The sequence below is a fragment of the Salmo trutta genome, chromosome 10 (assembly GCF_901001165.1).
Source record: "Salmo trutta chromosome 10, fSalTru1.1, whole genome shotgun sequence".
NCBI classification, from domain to species: domain Eukaryota; kingdom Metazoa; phylum Chordata; class Actinopteri; order Salmoniformes; family Salmonidae; genus Salmo; species Salmo trutta.
The window spans coordinates 27426743-27446126 of record NC_042966.1 but is presented as its reverse complement, the minus strand read 5'-3'; the positions used below and the strand labels follow the sequence as shown (position 1 = coordinate 27446126).

Below are 19384 nucleotides of genomic sequence, written 5' to 3'. Positions count from 1 at the left end.
AGTCTGCAGCAGCCAGCCAGTGAACTGTTTACAGAAGTATTTATTTGTTGAATAATAAATTAAGACGCAAAAACAATATTAGATGTCAAAATATACTTTAATGTGTTTACAATTAATTGTACATGATACATATTTGGACTATCAAATATCACTTTTCTTCAGTTAATATATATATTTTTTTATAGCTATACAGCTTACTATGTGCAGTCCAGGAAGGGAGTAATTACATTAGAAATAAGAGTCTTATAATAATGATATATGAATAATAAAACTATAAATAAGAATAGCAAGATATGTTCTTTCCTTTTTTAAACGACCAGATGACAGAAGAAACAGCTTTATAGACAGTTGTGCAACTATCAAAAGCTCCTCAGACAGGCGTTAAACAGTATGAAACGCTCAGTAACAGTACCATCTTGATCGGCTTATTCTGAGTAATTCTGACCAGTGACCTCCATGCATTGCTTAACACTATATCATGAAAAACTGCACAATATGCTGTACGACACATAGCCTAGGAGAAACCCTGGTCTCGTACTGTATGTGCTGTTGCCAACTCTTCGGTCATGCCATACATGTTTAGTATGACAATGAAGGAATACAGAGAGGAGTTAGCAAGAGCACAGACTGTTCCACCAGGCTACAAAGGTACATTTTACAATCACAAAGAGAAGCTGCTCTATGGTTTCAGCTCCTGGCAGCAAGAAATGAAGGAATGAAGATCCAGAGATGCATGCTCCTTCGTCCTCTCACAAACAAATATTGTTATTTTGATATTGGCCAGGATTCAATCCGGACCGCGGAAGATCTGCATTGAATGCGATATCCATGACCGCGTTAACATTTGCTTAAAATGGTGCATTATCAGAAAGGAGCTATCCGATTGAATCCTGCCCTTAGTCCGTGGACTGTTCCTTCACTGTGTCTCCATCTGTCCGGGTTACATCTGTTCTCCCTTGACCAGCAGGTGGATCAACGCCTTTGGCGCCATTGATGCATGCAGCTCGATCCGCACCTCTGGAGCTTCTGACGGAGGCAGATCGGTCTATCTTAGGGGGATCCACATCTCTCGAGTTTCTGACAGTGGCAGCTCGATTCAAACCTCTGGAGGTTCTAGTGCCTTCAGCTTGATCAACACCTCTGGAGCTCCGGACACTAGCAGATCGATCCACACCTCTGGAGCTTCGGACACTAGCAGATCGATCCACACCTCTGGAGCTTCGGATGCTAGCAGCCCGGGCTAACTTAGTGAGGGTCTCCTCATAGGGTGTTGGCAGGTAGACCATGAGGAAGACTCCGTCAGACATGTCTGTCTCAGAGCTGCAGCTGGGGATCTGGTCTCTGTGCAAAGCCAGTGAGGACAGGAAGTCAGTGCTGCTCTCTGGGTCCTGGAGGTCCTGCAGATCTTGGAGCTCCTCCAGGTCCAGGGTGATGACATTGGTCAGAGCCAATTTGCTGGTAGAGCATCTCCTGTAGACCAGGAAGCCAACGAGACTGATGAAAAGGAGAGAGGTTGTTGCTACGACAACATAAAGGATGAACTCTTTGCTCATGATGTCCTCACTGGGGGTCAACTCATTCCAGTGGTCACCCTGGCGATAGAGTAAAAGGTGTGAACAACACTAGTTACTTCCATTTCACATACTGTTAAACATCTCATCCATTTTGTTTAATGTGCACCCTGTTGATCAACTCACCTGAGCATGTTTGTCGAGAGAGGGGAGCGGCGACGGCCCAGACCCAGGGACCCAGTCAAGGCTATCTCTGCCCGCTGGCCCGAACTTTATCCAACCGCTATCGAGTAACATCCGCATGATGCTGGGCTGAAAGCCTGGGCTTGGAGCGCAGAGTGGAGCAACAATCAGAGCGATTATCACTCTCGTGTCAGGGTGTACAATACATACAAATGAGGGCATGACAAGCATGGGTCCAGCTAAGAGATCAGTGAGGACGTAACAGTGTCCAATCACAGCCAGGCTTCTCCAATCTCTTTGGATTTACTCACAGCAGCTCCACATTTGGCCTACATTGTAAATAATGGTTACGTGGGTGGTTGGTCAACTGATGTGGCGAGTGAGGCGGATTTATGGAGTGGGAAAATGCACTCTTAGAAAAAAAAACAAGTTTTTTCTGGCTTGTCCCTGTCGGAGAACCCGGTAAAACCCTTTCACCCACAAACACTGTTTTGAGAAAAGGTTCTGAAGAACCCCTCTTAGATGAAGAGAGTTACATATTGAGACCAATATCAATTGTATAAAATAAATAATCAAATTCGGTAATCGATTTGTTTGTTTATTCTACAACACAACATAAAAGCGCTTTGAAATATACTGAGTATGAATACAAACATGAATACATACAATCTGAAGACAAATTACATCAGCAAGGGAGTCCAGCCAGAGAAAAACACAAGCATTATAATAGTTATTTTATCAAAGGCAGAAAAAAGCTTTTAAAATTCACGGTGACAATATTGGCCCTCTTAGGGCTCTATTAAATCTGTGTCGTTGAAGAATTACAGATTGTGTGATAGATATTTAAAAGGTAATGTAATTCCTGATTGAGCCGACATATGCAGCGTTTACCATGAACGCAGTCTCCACTAACGCTGAAACGTTGCCTTTAAATTTCATGCTGTAACACAGAACTTCCACGATAGGGATTGAATAGAGCCCTAAGCAAGACATTCTTCCTGCCAGGCTTGTGCCATTCAGTTCATCCAGAATACCGACCATAGTCATTCAGAGGAAAATGTACAGAACTTACAAACTGGCAGAAGTTTGACAGTATATGTACACTTAGTTGCAGAACAGTAAAATGTTCATAAAACATATTCATATCAATATTAACCAAATGTTTGTAATCATTTAATTACATTTTGTTTGGCCAAAGACTTAAGATGGCAGAATTAATCTGTTAACAAAACAGTTGTCTTAGTGCATGAAAACATTACAGAAACCTTCAGGCATGCTCCACACATTCCTTTCTACATTTTAGAACACTTTCTCACTCAAATTGCCTTAAATTAAGCATTACACAATACACCTTTAACCTCAGGCCCCAGCTGTAAAAGAGACCTTGGTCTCAGTCTGTGTTCCTTGTTCGAAATAAAGGTAGAATAATACCATTGATGTCAAGTGATTTTAATTGAATCATGTGCTTTTGGTTATAAAACAAAACACATTGAACTGTGTTGAAAACAATTGCCATCTCATGGGATCATACTTATGGGTTCCAAAAGATGTTCTAATTTTTCTCAAATATTGTTTAATTGCTCCAAAGGAATTGCCTTGAATATTTTGTTAATCCTGATCATACAGTATTCATGCGCCATAAAGAAATGTGCTCCCACACTGCCGAACATATGGAATTGGACTATTGATGGTTTCAAATAAATGCATCAACACAGTTTGGGGCAGAGGAGTAAAAATGTGTTATAGGAAGCAATGATATTTCCACAGTCTAGGACGGTTAGATACACAAACACTCCATTGTTTTTAATATCAACGTCCATCATCCCATAAACTGATCACTTTGAACAAACATTTGGGTCACAATCTACCCACAAATGTGCAACTCAGACAATAAGGAATAGTCGATGGTTTCTCTCCCAAAGCCGCTTATATGCCTACGCACTCTCTCTGGGTCCTGCTCCCTTTTCATCCTCAATCAGCAGATAGGAAGCTATGGCAGATGAGACGTTTCTTGGAAAGGATCAACAGTTAGTGCCTCTATATAACACATTCACAAGCTGCATGCTCAGCCTAATTTCCAGAGAGATGATGCTGTAAAAGTATACGAACGAATGGAACTTAATAATCATCAGCAGCTTACATCAAGGGCTCCATTCAATCTTTATTGCTAAAGTTCAGCTTTACAGCATGATGACCATGGGCTCAGACTATACGCAACATAAAAAATGTAAATTTCGGGAAAACTCAAATTAGTTGGTATGTTTCGTTTGGTATGGTTACATAAGACAGAAGGTTGCCTAAGGCAAAAACAAAAGGAGGATGTTTGGTTGTAATATAACGCAAACGTATAGCAACCCAAAGGTTGCGTGTTCAAATCTCATCGACAACTTTTGCATTTAGCAACTACCATTTTTTTCAGCTACTTTGCAAATACTTAGCATGTTAGCTAACCCTTTCCCTAACCCCAACCCTACCTTAACGTTAGCCAGCTAGCTAAATTTAACCGCAACAAATTGGAATTCGTAACATATCATACATATTGCAAATTTGTAACATTGTATGAATTGCAATTCATAACACATCATACGAATTGTAATTTGTAACATATATGAAATGGATGATGGGCATCCACAAATTAATAAATACCATACAAATTTACATTTACTATGATAGCCCTGAGTCCAGGTTGGCGTGACTTGACATTTTAACAGCAATATTCCTGCATCAGTGGAGACTGTATTCAAGGTAAACGCTGTATGTCAACTCAATCGGAAATGACCTTTACATTTCTAAATCACCCAATCTGTAATGCTTCAGCCATCCAGATTGAATAGAGCCCCTAGACACATACAGTGGGCAGGTCTTTGGTCATTGTACAGTCATTTTCACCTCCCAAAGTTGATCATTATATTAAGACAGTAAACAAAAAAAGGTACATTCTATAATAAACAGTATGTATGCAAAAAAACTGTCCCAGGCAGTCAGAAGAAAACACACTATAAAGCACTGTAATAAGTAAACTTGACACTGAAAATTCTACCCCCAGTACTGACCAGATGAGAATACACTCAACAAATTATGCAATGAAAGCAATTACTAAACTTTTCAATAGTAAAATATTACATTAACTCTCATGACATAATTCTATCATAACCTGTTACTTTCTAGATATCTACATTTAAAATGTACTTATTTTTCAGTTTTCTATATGAAATCATCTTGATTCATTGTAAAAGTGTGTTACTATAATGAGCTTGAGAGTGCTTCCATATAAAAATGTACTATATTCACAAATGCATTTGGCCAACTTAAATGATTAATGATCTGATCTTCAATTCTTCAATAATGATCTGATCTTCAATTCTTGCCTATTTTAGAGTACAGTAGAGCTGAAAACCTAATAAGTTATATTTCTTTGTAATACCTTTTAAGCGCAGACATTTACTACCAGAGATTCAGCTAATCTTTGGAGGCCAGCATGAAAATGTCAACTGTATCAAAACATTAGAGAGCAAATGTACATGAGATTCTCAAGGGAACATGTTTTGAGAGCAGGTGCATATTATATCTACTAATAAATAGTCCACTAAAGTTACTAAAATCCTAGACAAAATTGTGTGGGTGGGTACATAAAAGGCTGTCCTTTGACTGCTCAAATTTACACAAACAGCAATGGCGAACATATTTTATAGTGATACGTGTACTGAGTGTTCAATCATCTGCCCCTTTTCATTAATACCCAAGCAGATGTCAGCTATTAGAGCAGGGTCAGAGAGATCAGAGGGACAACATGATAGCAATTCCGACATTTCCTATAGAGGGGCTGGCGAGGAATCCGGGTATGGTCAGGGAAAGGCGTAGCGATTGGAGAATCATCATGGTTGGGTCTGATATTATCTAAGGATGACCGTTTCTAGACAGGCCAGGTCTGAGCATGGCTCCAACCCAAACTGTTGTTGAGGTTTGAGGGTATATGAACGAAACCTAATCCTGCCTTACAGTATTTGTTGGGTTGTTTATCAACAGCGCTTTCAATGAGGATCAGCATGTGGGGATTTGCTCTCTGATTTCATTGGACATTGATGAGTAAGACTCATTGACCTATATGGTGAGGTCTCAGGCGTGCTTAGATAATAGTAAGGGTGTATTTCTGTCATGTGTCTAAGTTAAAGAATGGATGGATTAGGGCAGTGGTGTAGTGGAGGGTAAACACAAGTAAAATAATTTTGGGCCCAACAGTTTACCTACCTTCTGCAGATTTTTTTTTCTTCGAAAGTATAGGGAGCCATACTTTTTTCACTGCGACAGCCAATTAGAGTTTATCCACCTATTTTTTTTTTACCTCTGCATCATTGGATTAGGGTCACGTGGTCTGTTTACCTAGAGGGGACTGGGTCACTTTCATCAAGGCCTTGTGACTGGCTGGTGTCATCAAGGCATCTCATCTCCTCTCTTAAACAAAATGTGTTAATGTTAATTAATACTAAAGAGTATATCATCCATTTCACTGAGAGGGGCCTGGGCTTGGTAAATCATTTTGCCTGATTTATAGATGCGAATCTTGTCAGAGTGCAGTACACCAATTTACTACTGAAATGTGTAAAGCTAACTGGAACCAATATCTTCATATGGCACAATATCTGATTTATATACAGTTATTCCAAGGTCAAATCACAAATATAAATCAACAAAAATATATTCTTAATATAATAGCATATTTGCAGTTGTAAAGAATTTATATAAATAATATGTAGTAAACATAAATTGGGGTCTACAATAAATAGCTATGTCAGCTAATTTAAAGACACGACGATTATATTTTTGGTAAAAAGCTAACTTCCATTTCATTCAGGAGTGACAGCGTTAAAGCAAAACCTAGCAAAGATGAACTGCATGACTTCCTGTAAATTACAATCAAACTGAATGACTTCCTGTAAATTACAATCAAACTGAATGCGGCTAAAAGTGGCAATGCAGATTCTCATTGGCTAAGCCTTTGAATCTCCCCTTTACAAACGCTGTAAGGAACGCAGCTGCTCCTCACATAGTGATGTCATACATTCTTCCTACGCGACTCAGCCACTCTCGCACTGCCTGGCGCACACGGAGGTCAGTCACGTGACAGGTCAGCTGACTAATGCAGGGGAACACGGCGGGCTGCAGGGCCACGAAGGTAGGGTCTGGAAGGAGCTGGATCTGAGTCAGGATGGTCAGAACCATGTTAGTCCATGCCTAGAGAGAGAGAGAGAGAGAACGAGGGAACAAGAGAACAAAATAAAGAGAACGAGAAAAGAGAAAGAGGATAGAGTTTAGCGCTTACACTTACGTGCAAGTGTTTATCCAATCATGAAAAGAGAACTGGACCTGTATCTGGTCACGTTTCCCCTGCGTGCGGTCCCACCCACCTGTATCCGGCCATGTTTCCCCTGCGTGCGGTCCCACCCACCTGTATCCGGCCATGTTTCCCCTGCGTGCGGTCCCACCCACCTGTATCCGGTCATGTTTCCCCTGCGTGCGGTCCCACCCACCTGTATCCGGTCATGTTTCCCCTGCGTGCGGTCCCACCCACCTGTATCCGGTCATGTTTCCCCTGCGTGCGGTCCCACCCACCTGTATCCGGTCATGTTTCCCCTGCGTGCGGTCCCACCCACCTGTATCCGGTCATGTTTCCCCTGCGTGCGGTCCCACCCACCTGTATCCGGTCATGTTTCCCCTGCGTGCGGTCCCACCCACCTGTATCCGGTCATGTTTCCCCTGCGTGCGGTCCCACCCACCTGTATCCGGTCATGTTTCCCCTGCGTGCGGTCCCACCTACCTGTATCCGGTCATGTTTCCCCTGCAGTCCTACCCACCTGTATCCGGTCATGTTTCCCCTGCAGTCCTACCCACCTGTATCCGGTCATGTTTCCCCTGCAGTCCTACCCACCTGTATCCGGTCATGTTTGCCCTGCAGTCCTACCTACCTGTATCCGGTCATGTTTCCCCTGCAGTCCTACCCACCTGTATCCGGTCATGTTTCCCCTGCAGTCCTACCCAGCTGTATCTGGTCATGTTTCCCCTGCAGTCCTACCCACCTGTATCTGGTCATGTTTCCCCTGCAGTCCTACCCACCTGTATCTGGTCATGTTTCCCCTGCAGTCCTACCCAGCTGTATCTGGTCATGTTTCCCCTGCAGTCCTACCCACCTGTATCTGGTTATGTTTCCCCTGCAGTCCTACCTGTATCTGGTCATGTTTCCCCTGCAGTCCTACCTGTATCTGGTCATGTTTCCCCTGCAGTCCTACCTGTATCTGAGCCGCTGAGTCTCTAATGGAGACGCTGTGGGAGCTGGCTGTAGAACCGGAGCGGGGTCTGATCTTCTCCTGCCTCAGCACCTCTGGCCCGGCACTGAACGAGTGTCTCATGGGCCCCGGGTCCACCAGCTGCTGGGGCCTCTGTGGGTTGGAGGACTCTGGGCCCCTCATCGTCCCTGCCTCGCCCCTGTTCTCTCCCCCCTTGGTCTCCTTCACGAAGGTGGTATGGTTGTGCTGCTGCTTTCTCTTCTTGTACTCCATCATCAGCTTGGTGATGGTCTTGTCGGTGGCAATGGTGTATAGCTTGTTCCCAGCACTCTCCCACCACTCCTTCTTGCGGCCCGCTGGGTCTCTCCTCTCCCCTCTCAGGTGTGGCAGGCTGTCCATGCAGTAGCCAGCAGTAGGGCTGTGGGTGTCCTCCGACGGCGTCTCTGCCAGGTGGGAGTGCACGCTGTCATCTGAGGGTGTTCCCCGGCCGGACAGGCCTCCTGTGGAGGGAGTGGGAGTCTCGGGGGTGGAGGGGAAGAAGGGCAGGAAGAAGAGGGGGTCCCCCCGGAAGACGGGCACTGCCTCGTCCACCAGGTTCTCCTGGTCCAGGTGCATCTGGATGTAGTTGTTGCAGAGGTCCATGCAGAGCTTGTGCAGCCGCTTGACCAGCCAGGCCCAGTCTGCGCTGCTGACCGGCTGGATGCTGAGCGAAGGGATAGTGGCCCTCCACTGGCGCTTCTCCTTCCCCCGCGGGGGACTCACCTGAGCCGTCTCCTCGAAGATGTCCTCGTCCTCGGAGGAGCACTGCTGGGAGGAGTCGGAGCTGCCCTCGTCCTCCTCGTAAAGGATCTTCTTCACCAGCTCAGCAGTGATGCTCTCCTGGTTGGTGAGCGTGGCACACAGCAGGGCCTGGAAGTAGATGTTGAAGCTCATGGCAGACTGGCGGTACAGGTTGGCAGCGCCACACACCCCAGACACCTTCATCAGCAGGTACTTGAGGCCCGGGCGCGTATCAAAGTCTCGGGCTGTGCGGTAGGAGTCCAGCAGCAGGTCGAAGATGATGGCCAGGTTCTGCATGGAGATGTAGCGCAGGAAACCAGATGGTCTAGGATCAGATACTGGGGTGGTCTTCTCCTGGGTCTCAGCATCACCAGGGTGCTTAACAAACTCCTCCAGCAGAATGTCATACAGGTTCTGGAGCAACACTTGGTGAGAGAGTAAGCTAACCACTATAGTTCTGAAAGGAATCCTATAGATCAGATGGAGAAAAAGGTTATTGAAACCATTTATGTAAATAGATTCCTATTTTACAGATATTTGGTTTGTCTGTCAGAAACATGCAACAACGAAATGGGATTTAATCTTTAAAGTTTTATGACACACTGCTTTTAAAGCTACAATCCTTAGTTGCTACTTCCATTTTTGGACTTATAAATTAATGATATATACCCATTGATTCTTGAAGAATATAACTTATAAAATGTCATGAGCTTAGTTCAACTGTCGTACCCCATCAGAACCCAAAAATATAAGCTTGGTTGTTTGTAAACAATAAAAATGTAAGCAAACAGTAGCCTCAAAACATGGTTAAAACTATAATTTTGATATCATTGATGGTCAGTCCTTGCATCCATAGCGCTGTTTATGAATTTGAGAGTGGTTACATTTCTCCAGCCCCATCCCTCAGCTGTTTACTGAAACAAAGGCGGAGTGACAGCTTTGCTATTGTTTCAATTAAGGACTCTAGCTTTAAATCTCAGACATCAATTTCTCCATCCTTCTGGGCATCATATGAGGTTTCTGATAAGCAGCATTAAAGAAAAGGTCCTTAACTGAAAGTCAAAAGCAGATTTAATAAAACCACATTGTAATCCCAAAGAGCTTGATCAAAATAATAATACTGTATCAGAGGTCAGAGGACTCTGGGAATTTTCTTATTTTATAAAAGGGAAAGGATTTCATATCTACGCATGGTGGATAAGACAAAGTCTTCATCATCTGCACAGTAGCTTATGTCATCTGATAACAGATGTTGACATGACATAATATGGTCCATGACAATGAATGGATGCTTAAAGGAAAAATGTAAATAATGAACACAGACAGGTGGGTGTAAATGCTGCTCACAGTAAACCAGAATCATGGTATGGGTGTCATCGAAGTGCTCTTACCCAATTTTTCTGTTGTAAGTCCAGCACAAGATAGAGAAATCAGCACATAAGGAGATGGAATGAGTCTCAGAATATACTGCACATCGAAAACTACATTCTGAGAACGGGCTGTGAACCCAGACATAAACTGTAACACACTATATATAGATAGTGAATAGATTAGAAGAGAGCAATGATTCAAAGTTGACGATGTACTGTACACGACAGGTTGAACACACATTATACAAACTTCACACACTGGGCCAGATTTCCAAAGTGTTTGCACTACTTGTAAATCTGGTCCACTGATAAAAGCCACCACACCAGCTATGTGATTAAACATTGCCAACCTTTTCTGAGTGTGACCATTGGATTGCTGGTCTGATGGGAGCTCTATGATGAGCACACAGGACTGGGCATGCTCAAAGCCTTCCTTGTTATTGGGGGTTTTAGGGGAGCACTGGGTGTCCAGCATAAACACCTAAAGACAGGAGGAAGATAGGAGACATGTTCAACAACTATATAGTCATACTGAACAACATACATGAATAATGAAATGTACTGTCTACATAGAAGATGAGACTTAATACAAAGAGGTTTCAAATGTTGTCTAATAACACCTAGATTGATGAATAGTAGTATTTGCCACAGGTCTGACTGTGGCCAGCCACACAGGTATACGTCATTTCACATCAACATGCATGTAGCCTAGGCCTAGATTCAATCCGGACCGCAGAAGAGCCGTGCAATAGGGCGATTGAAATTTAAAGGTGATTTCCGATTGAGTAAATTAGTGTGCGGTGGTGGAGGGTCACCTGCTGGGCCATGGCTCTGATTCTCCAGTACTCTGCCTCAGCAGAGGGGGAGTGGGACGGGGCGGCCACCTTAACCTCACAGGCGTCCCCAGAGAAGCTGTCTGAACCACTACGGAAACACGCCAGCAGGTTCTACACAAGACAGAGACACAGAAACACACACAGGTTCCGTGTGGCACTCTGGCATGCATGCTGAAGCTATAGTCTGGAGCACAAGGTTACATACAATGTGATCCAATCAACAGGATCTAGAACACACAGCAAACTGATCAACTGCAACTCTCCCAGACACACATGGAACATCATTAACAGTTGAGACAGTGAAAGTATACAGTGAAAGTATATATTTTTTATCTCTAAAGAAATAAATGAATGACAGTAATTCCAACATACATTACTGGAACTAAACATCTAAATTATAGTGGACATTTACTTTTACTAGGGAATGAATGACCTGTTCTGAATGTAGATGACCCTTTCACAACAACTATGACTATTTTATAAAGCCCTTTTTACAGTTGTCACAAAGTGCTTTAAAGCCCCAAAGAGCAAGCAATGCAGAGGAGGAAGCACAAAAAAAAGCACAAGCCTGAGAAAGTTGGTCTTGTCCATACAGTATGCCTGCGTGTATATAGGGTCTACCACAATACGTTTTAAGACAGTCTGGAAAAACAATGCTGTTAGTGAAGACACAATGCATTCTTAAGTAGAGTAATCTCTTGCAAGGTCACTATATTTAAGTTCTGGTAGTGATGCATCATGAATTTAAGCCCTCTTTCTACTACAGTACAAGTAGAGACAAGCTTTTTATTTTATCTCTAAAAGGCTGCAGCTTTAAGCTTTAAAGAAGATTATATTTGGTCCTCTCATATTGTGCTCATATTGTGACTGAGAAAAATACTTGTAGTGAGACGTATCCTTCTAAAAGCAGCCTACCTACTGTAGGAATGTAGTGGGGCTAGATGTAAACATGCATTAACCTGCTGCCACACACCACAGCCATAATCAGAATGGGTTAAAGGCCCAATGCAGCCATTTTTATCTCAATATCAAATCATATCTGTGAAACAAGTACAGTGCATTCGTAAAGTATTTAGACCCCTTGAGTTTTTCAACATTGTTACATTACAGCCTTATTCTAAAATGTATAAAATATATATTTCCTCAATCTACATACAATATCCCATGATGACAAAGTAAAATGTTTTTTTTTTGTTGAAATTTTAGCAATTTCTTATATATATATATATATATATACACACACACTGCTCAAAAAAATAAAGGGAACACTTAAACAACACATCCTAGATCTGAATGAAAGAAATAATCTTATTAAATACTTTTTTCTTTACATAGTTGAATGTGCTGACAACAAAAATCACACAAAAATAATCAATGGAAATCCAATTTATCAACCCATGGAGGTCTTGATTTGGAGTCACACTCAAAATTAAAGTGGAAAACCACCTACAGGCTGATCCAACTTTGATGTAATGTCCATAAAACAAGTCAAAATGAGGCTCAGTAGTGTGTGTGGCCTCCACGTGCCTGTATGACCTCCCTACAACGCCTGGGCATGCTCCTGATGAGGTGACGGATGGTCTCCTGAGGGATCTCCTCCCAGACCTGGACTAAAGCATCCGCCAACTCCTGGACAGTCTGTGGTGCAACGTGGCGTTGGTGGATGGAGCGAGACATGATGTCCCAGATGTGCTCAAATGGATTCAGGTCTGGGGAACGGGCGGGCCAGTCCATAGCATCAATGCCTTCCTCTTGCAGGAACTGCTGACACACTCCAGCCACATGAGGTCTAGCATTGTCTTGCATTAGGAGGAACCCAGGGCCTACCGCACCAGCATATGGTCTCACAAGGGGTCTGAGGATCTCATCTCGGTACCTAATGGCAGTCAGGCTACCTCTGGCGAGCACATGGAGGGCTGTGCGGCCCCCCAAAGAAATGCCACCCTACACCATGACTGACACACCGCCAAACCGGTCATGCTGGAGGATGTTGCAGGCAGCAGAACGTTCTCCACGGTGTCTCCAGACTCTGTCACGTGCTCAGTGTGAACCTGCTTTCATCTGTGAAGAGCACAGGGCGCCAGTAGCGAATTTGCCAATCTTGGTGTTCTATGGCAAATGCCAAACGTCCTGCACGGTGTTGGGCTGTAAGCACAACCCCCACGTGTGGACGTCGGGCCCTCATACCACCCTCATGGAGTCTGTTTCTGACCGTTTGAGCAGACACATGCACATTTGTGGCCTGCTGGAGGTCATTTTGCAGGGCTCTGGCAGTGCTTCTTCTGCTCCTCCTTGCACAAAGGCAGAGGTAGCTGTCCTGCTGCTGGGTTATTGCCCTCCTAAGGCCTCCTCCACGTCTCCAGCGTTGACGAAACGTTGATTAGTTTTACCCATTAAATTGTTGGGAGCATATAGAGTGTGTGGCTTGATTTTTATACAGTTTATTCCACTGGTCTAAAATAACAACCATGGAAAAATTTGAGAGGAAGTTTGCACCTTTTATTATTTTTAGATAAAACACCATTGACACGGGATGGCAGGGGGTTCTTACTATGACCGGAAGTTACTTTTCATAGCAGGTTAGTAGCATTTTCAGCAGCATTTTCAGTAACCCTAACCCTAACCTGCCACATGAATTATCCTAACCTGCTACGAAAAAGTAAATTCCGGTCATACAGTGAGAGACAGAATAACAAAAATCCAGAAAAACACATGTCAAAAATGTTATAAATTGATTTGCATTTTAATGAGGGAAAGAAGTATTTGACCCCCTCTCAATCAGAAAGATTTCTGGCTCCCAGGTGTCTTTTATACAGGTAACGAACTGAGATTAGGAGCACACTCTTAAAGGGAGTGTTCCTAATCTCAGCTTGTTACCTGTACAAAAAGACACCTGTCCACAGAAGCAATCAATCAATCAATCAATCAGATTCCAAACTCACCACCATGGCCAAGACCAAAGAGCTCTCCAAGGATGTCAGGGACAAGATTGTAGACCTACACAAGGCTGGAATGGGCTACAAGACCATCGCCAAGCAGCTTGGTGAGAAGGTGACAACAATTGGTGCAATTATTCGCAAATGGAAGAAACACAAAAGAACTGTCAATCTCCTTCGGCCTGGGGCTCCATACAAGATCTCACCTCGTGGAGTTGCAATGATCATGAGAACGGTGAGGAATCAGCACAGAACTACACGGGAGGATCTTGTCAATGATCTCAAGGCAGCTGGGACCATAGTCACCAAGAAAACAATTGGTAACACACTACGCCATGAAGGACTGAAATCCTGCAGCGCCCGCAAGGTCCCCCTGCTCAAGAAAGCACATATACATGCCCGTCTGAAGTTTGCCAATGAACATCTGAATGATTCAGAGGACAACTGGGTGAAAGTGTTGTGGTTAGATGAGACCAAAATGGAGCTCTTTGGCATCAACTCAATTTGCCGTGTTTGGAGGAGGAATGTTGCCTATGACCCCAAGAACACCATCCCCACCATCAAACATGGAGGTGGAAACATTACGCTTTTGGGGTGTTTTTCTGCTAAGGGGACAGGACAACTTCACCGCATCAAAGGGACGATGGACGGGGCCATGTACCGTCAAATCTTGGGTGAGAAGCTCCTTCCCTCAGCCAGGGCATTGAAAATGGGTCGTGGATGGGTATTCCAGCATGACAATGACCCAAAACACATGGCCAAGGCAACAAAGGAGTGGCTCAAGAAGAAGCACATTACGGTCCTGGAGTGGCCTAGCCAGTCTCCAGACCTTAATCCCATAGAAAATCTGTGGAGGGAGCTGAAGATTTGAGTTGCCAAACGTCAGCCTCGAAACCTTAATGACTTGGAGAAGATCTGCAAAGAGGAGTGGGACAAAATCCCTCCTGAGATGTGTGCAAACCTGGTGGCCAACTACAAGAAACGTCTGACCTCTGTGATTGCCAACAAGGGTTTTTCCACCAAGTACTAAGTCATGTTTTCCAGAGGGGTCAAATATTTATTTCCCTCATTAAAATGCAAATCAATTTATAACATTTTTGACATGCGGTTTTCTGGATTTTTGTTGTTGTTATTCTGTCTCTCACTGTTCAAATAAACCTACTATTAAAATTATAGACTGATCATTTCTTTGTCAGTGGGCAAACGTACAAAATCAGCAGGGGATCAAATACTTTTTTCCCCTCACTGTAGCTGCACTACCTCTAGTCAGAACCATGGCAAGGCCCAGGTATTTACCTTGACAGGCTCCAGGGTGGCAGAGAAGGCATCCTGCAGGGCACAGCATGCCAGACGCCACATCTCCTCAGTGAAGACTGGGCCTACCGTCACCAACACGTACCTGCCACAGGAAGAGACAAACACCTGTCACCTACAGCTCAGTCATACACATTCTGTGTGTGTGTGAGCGTGCACAGCGCAAGTGCATGGTCACCTGATGCAAGAGCAGCCCACTCTAGAGATCGTCTCAGCAGGTTCAGCCACACAGGCCACCAGCAGCTTGAAGAGGTCCTTTAGCATCAGGTTGATCAGATGCTCATAGCCAATATCTACAGGAGCACAGAGATATGAAGGATATGGATAACCAGGATCTGGGGCCGTCTGTATCAGGCATCTCAGAATAGGAGTCAGGATCAAGTTATTCTTGCCCATGTAAAAATGTTCAACGTGATCTAAAAGGCAAAACTGATCCTAAATCAGCACTCCTACTCTGAGACCCTGGATACACACAGCCCTTGGGCTACATAAGTTTCACAAAGACCTATTTTGTCTAACTGCCTAAGTGCACTTCCATCTCTGCTGACAGCTTAGTGTACACTATGTTTGACCGCCACTCAGGGGTCATTCCATGGCCACTGTACCTGAGTGGATGAAGCTTTGAATGTGCTCCACTACCAACTCACAGCACAACCCAATGGCGTGCTTGAAGTTGGCTGCGGCTATGTCCCAGTACGCATGGTCGCCATGGCTACGCTGGAGCCAAAGTGACATCACAGGAAGAAGAAGCTGGATCACAGAGAATATGGCAAAGCCCGGTCCTATGGAGGTGGAAAAAAATTACCAACGATTGGTTTTCATGTAGGCTACATTCATAATGACTATGTTTATCTTATAAAATTATCACCCAGACCATGTAAACCAAACTCTAGTGGAGCGTGTTGAATCTGATCTGTCCTTCGGTGTTATGGTATCACTTCTAACCTGGCAAATTGGTGAGCGCTCTGAGAAGTTCAAACAGCAGTTCCAGGGTGGGGGGCTGGTGCTGCCGGGGGCAGTTCGATACCGCTGCAGTCAGCTGCTCCAGCAGCAGGATCCAAACCTGGATCAGGCCTGTGTCATCGTCAAACTCAGCCAGGACACAGTCCATGCCATCCTCACTGCTGACAGACTTCTCTTGGGCCCTCATGGGCAGGCTGGCCAGCCGGGCTCCCAGGAACACTGGCTTGGAAGGCATCTTGTAGATTTTGGCAAGCAGCTGCAGAAGAAAACCTCATCATACAGTGTGGATACACTAAACGTAGATGGGAAAGGTCTTCCTTTAGCGGGGTTGTGTGACCCTTTATTTTTATATTTTAATAGACTTTTCTGGAAGCCTGTCTGATAAGAGGACTCATTTTCGTGTGACACCCATTGAAAATAGCTAAGGTCGCCCATGGGCCAGTGTTTTCCTACCTGGGAGCACTTCCTCAGGTAGTCCAGAGCAGGGAGGCACAGGTCTGTAGAACTGTAGCCAGTGGCATTGACACAGTCCCCAATCTCCTTATAGTCCACTTCTCCTGGGAACAAGGCCAACACACTCACTGATGGCAATCAGAGTCATCACTTCCATTATTTATTACCAAATAACCTGAACATTCAATGTCTCTACCTAAAAATGTTAAGATCATGACAATAGTATTACACATCCGCAGAAGAAAAAAAAAATGGTGTAATCATCTCATTTACCTGACTTACCTAAACCTTTGACAAACTTCATAAGGCACATGATGTAGTCAGTTGCTGCGTTGGCGAAGACCTGAATGTTGTCGGTGTTGATAAACGCTTCAAAGACATCAAACACAGGCGCCTGAGACTTCCCTGCATTACATAAGGAGCAGAATAGAACCTCAATAAAAAAACTGTGATATACAGGAATCTCCTTAAAGAGAGGAGACGAGGCTCTGTGCCAACATACAGTATCTCCTGCTGAGACGCTCCCTCATAAGCCATCATTACAGACAACTCAAAGAAACAGAATGTATGTGAATACAATAGAAATACTGTAGCCGTGCAGTACCTTAGGGAATACAATAACACATAGAAACAATGAGATGTAACAAACTCAAAGACTAGGCTGCCTGTCATACATACCCATGGAATATTCTCCTATCAGGTAGTCTTTCATGTCTGGTTTGTTCCCATGCACAGTCCTCAGGGCACTGAATAGAGGTCTCCAGCCAGACTGGATCTGAGGGGAACACATCTCTACCAGCTCCCCTATGGACGTGACCACCTGAGGGACAAACAACAGGACGTTTTAACTACCGGGTCAACTAATTATAAGAGTTGTGTGTGTGTGTGGGACAACTCACCTGGTCCTGCACATCCTCGTCACACAGCTCCAGCTGCATGATGTGCTCGAAGGGTCTGAAGAGCGCCTCGTTAAAGTGGAAGTGGGGAAGCTCTGCCCAGCTGGTTAGCACCTCCATCAGAACATCATGGATGAAGGACACAGCCTTCTGGGATACATGGCGCTCTTTGTGGCAGGCAGCCTAGGAGCAGACAGAGAGAAACAGTAACGAGAACAATGCCCAATGGGCAAAAACTGGTAGAATCAACATTGTTCCCATGTCATTTCAACAAAAGAATTCTATATGTAATGACATTGAATCAACTTGGAAAACTAAGGGAATTTCATATTTTCTCAACAAACTAAATCCAATGGCCACATGAAATGTTTGTTGATTTCACAACACAGCCAAACATAAATCAAAACTAGACGTTGAACTGATGTCTGTGCCCAGTGGGTATAGGCCTAAAATAACCTGCAGGAAGGGTGAACCTATTAGGCTATACCATATTAGTGATCGTGGAGGAGAGGACATCAGCAAAGGAGGCTACACAGTTGAGATGCATTCCCTGTGCTCATACCTCCACCAGGTGCGGTGCCACTATGCTCCAGGCCCTCATCATGTGCAGCAGGGGTCTGGTCTTATTCCTCACGATCCGCAGCATGGCCTCACCCAGCCGGAACAGATGCAGGGCGCTACGCCTGTCCATGGTGGACTTGGCCTCTCCTAAAGGCACACAGGCAACATTGATGACTTTTGGGACTGTTCTGTTGGTTCCATTGTACTGGGCAAATTTCACCCAGGGTTTTGATCTAGGTCTGTTGGAGATAAGCATGTGCTGTGTTTGGTACCTGGCATGGCTAAGGAGTAGTCTCCTGTCTCAGTGACTGAGTCAAAGAGCTGGGACTGAGATGCTCTCCTCAGCTGGTGCAGGAAACCCACCAGGCTAACCATGTTCAGTTTACTGACAGAGTCCTCAAATAACCTGCAAAAAAGGTCATACAGTGGAATCCAAATTATTGCCACTATATTCTTCAAACAGCAGAAAGGGGTCACCACAAGCCAATTAGAAAGCTGTGGGACTAGTAGGACAGTGAAACATCTGCCAGATAAGTGTTATTATTATTTTCTCTAAAAGCGGCCTAGTGCTTATGTAGTTATGTAAGCACCGCAGGCAGGGCCGGATTAATTCAGGGGCTCAAGCCCGTAGGGGGCCCAAGAGTCCCCCAAAAAAGATAAACTATTTTATTTATTTTTATCCAACCACAGAAGCCCACTCTGAATGTTCAAAATACACCAGAGAGCATAATTTAGCCACAGAGGGCCAATAGTAAAAATAAATAACTGGGGACTAAGTTTTATCACAGGCACATACAGGTAACATCCAAAACAAACAAAACACTTAAAATGTCTTAAAAGGGTGTTGGGCCACCATGAGCTGCCAGAACAGCTTCAAAGTACCTTGGCATAGATTCTACAAGTGCACCTAAACCATGGCAGGAAAATGCACCCCGCACATAACATACTGTATACTTTGTATTCCTCATTTACTCAAGTGTTTCCTTTATTTTGGAAGTTACCGGTATGCCTACAGTCAGGAAGGTCGCAATTTGTGCTGCATGCGGTGCCAAATATAGGACAGTTTGTTGCATTGTGGCCACAGACATATAATCCATAGAAGGGTTTTGGAACATCTAACCCTGGCAATTTGACTGTTAAACTCATGGGTACACTAGCAATGGCTACCAGACCTGACTTGAATGGGAACTGCCATCTATGGATTATATTTCTATGGTTGGTTGCGGCTGTCAATTTGCCTTTTGAAAATTTCAAAATACAATTGCGGGAAAAACACACAGTTTGAAAAGCAAATGCCTAT

General features: G+C 44.1%; 2 protein-coding genes across 8 annotated transcripts in view; both read right to left on the bottom strand.

Moving 5' to 3' along the window:
* Window positions 1-78: 78 nt before the first annotated feature.
* On the bottom strand, window positions 79-2021 carry LOC115201497 (uncharacterized). Its single transcript, XM_029765174.1, has 2 exons — window positions 1698-2021; window positions 79-1592 (listed from the first exon to the last, which is right to left on the bottom strand). The coding sequence occupies exons 1-2, from the start codon at window positions 1923-1925 to the stop codon at window positions 897-899; spliced, it is 924 nt and encodes a 307-aa protein (XP_029621034.1). The 5' UTR covers window positions 1926-2021; the 3' UTR covers window positions 79-896.
* Window positions 2022-5952: 3931 nt separating this feature from the next.
* Window positions 5953-19384, bottom strand: part of LOC115201495 (brefeldin A-inhibited guanine nucleotide-exchange protein 3) — a 42652-nt gene continuing 29220 nt past the window's right edge. For 2 of the 7 annotated variants that reach the window (XM_029765168.1, XM_029765166.1), the window contains exons 20-34: window positions 18357-18490; window positions 18086-18231; window positions 17527-17706; window positions 17306-17447; window positions 16901-17032; window positions 16628-16731; window positions 16157-16430; window positions 15817-15993; window positions 15390-15504; window positions 15194-15296; window positions 10941-11072; window positions 10476-10606; window positions 10147-10155; window positions 7979-9224; window positions 5953-6926 (exon numbers count right to left, since the gene is read on the bottom strand). In XM_029765168.1, coding sequence (XP_029621028.1) covers window positions 6735-6926; window positions 7979-9224; window positions 10147-10155; window positions 10476-10606; window positions 10941-11072; window positions 15194-15296; window positions 15390-15504; window positions 15817-15993; window positions 16157-16430; window positions 16628-16731; window positions 16901-17032; window positions 17306-17447; window positions 17527-17706; window positions 18086-18231; window positions 18357-18490 — 3217 coding nt within the window. In that variant the 3' untranslated portion in view covers window positions 5953-6734. The remainder of the gene's footprint in view (window positions 6927-7978; window positions 9225-10146; window positions 10156-10475; window positions 10607-10940; window positions 11073-15193; window positions 15297-15389; window positions 15505-15816; window positions 15994-16156; window positions 16431-16627; window positions 16732-16900; window positions 17033-17305; window positions 17448-17526; window positions 17707-18085; window positions 18232-18356; window positions 18491-19384) is intronic. The other 5 variants (XM_029765167.1, XM_029765169.1, XM_029765171.1 and 2 more) reach the window with 5 other exon arrangements.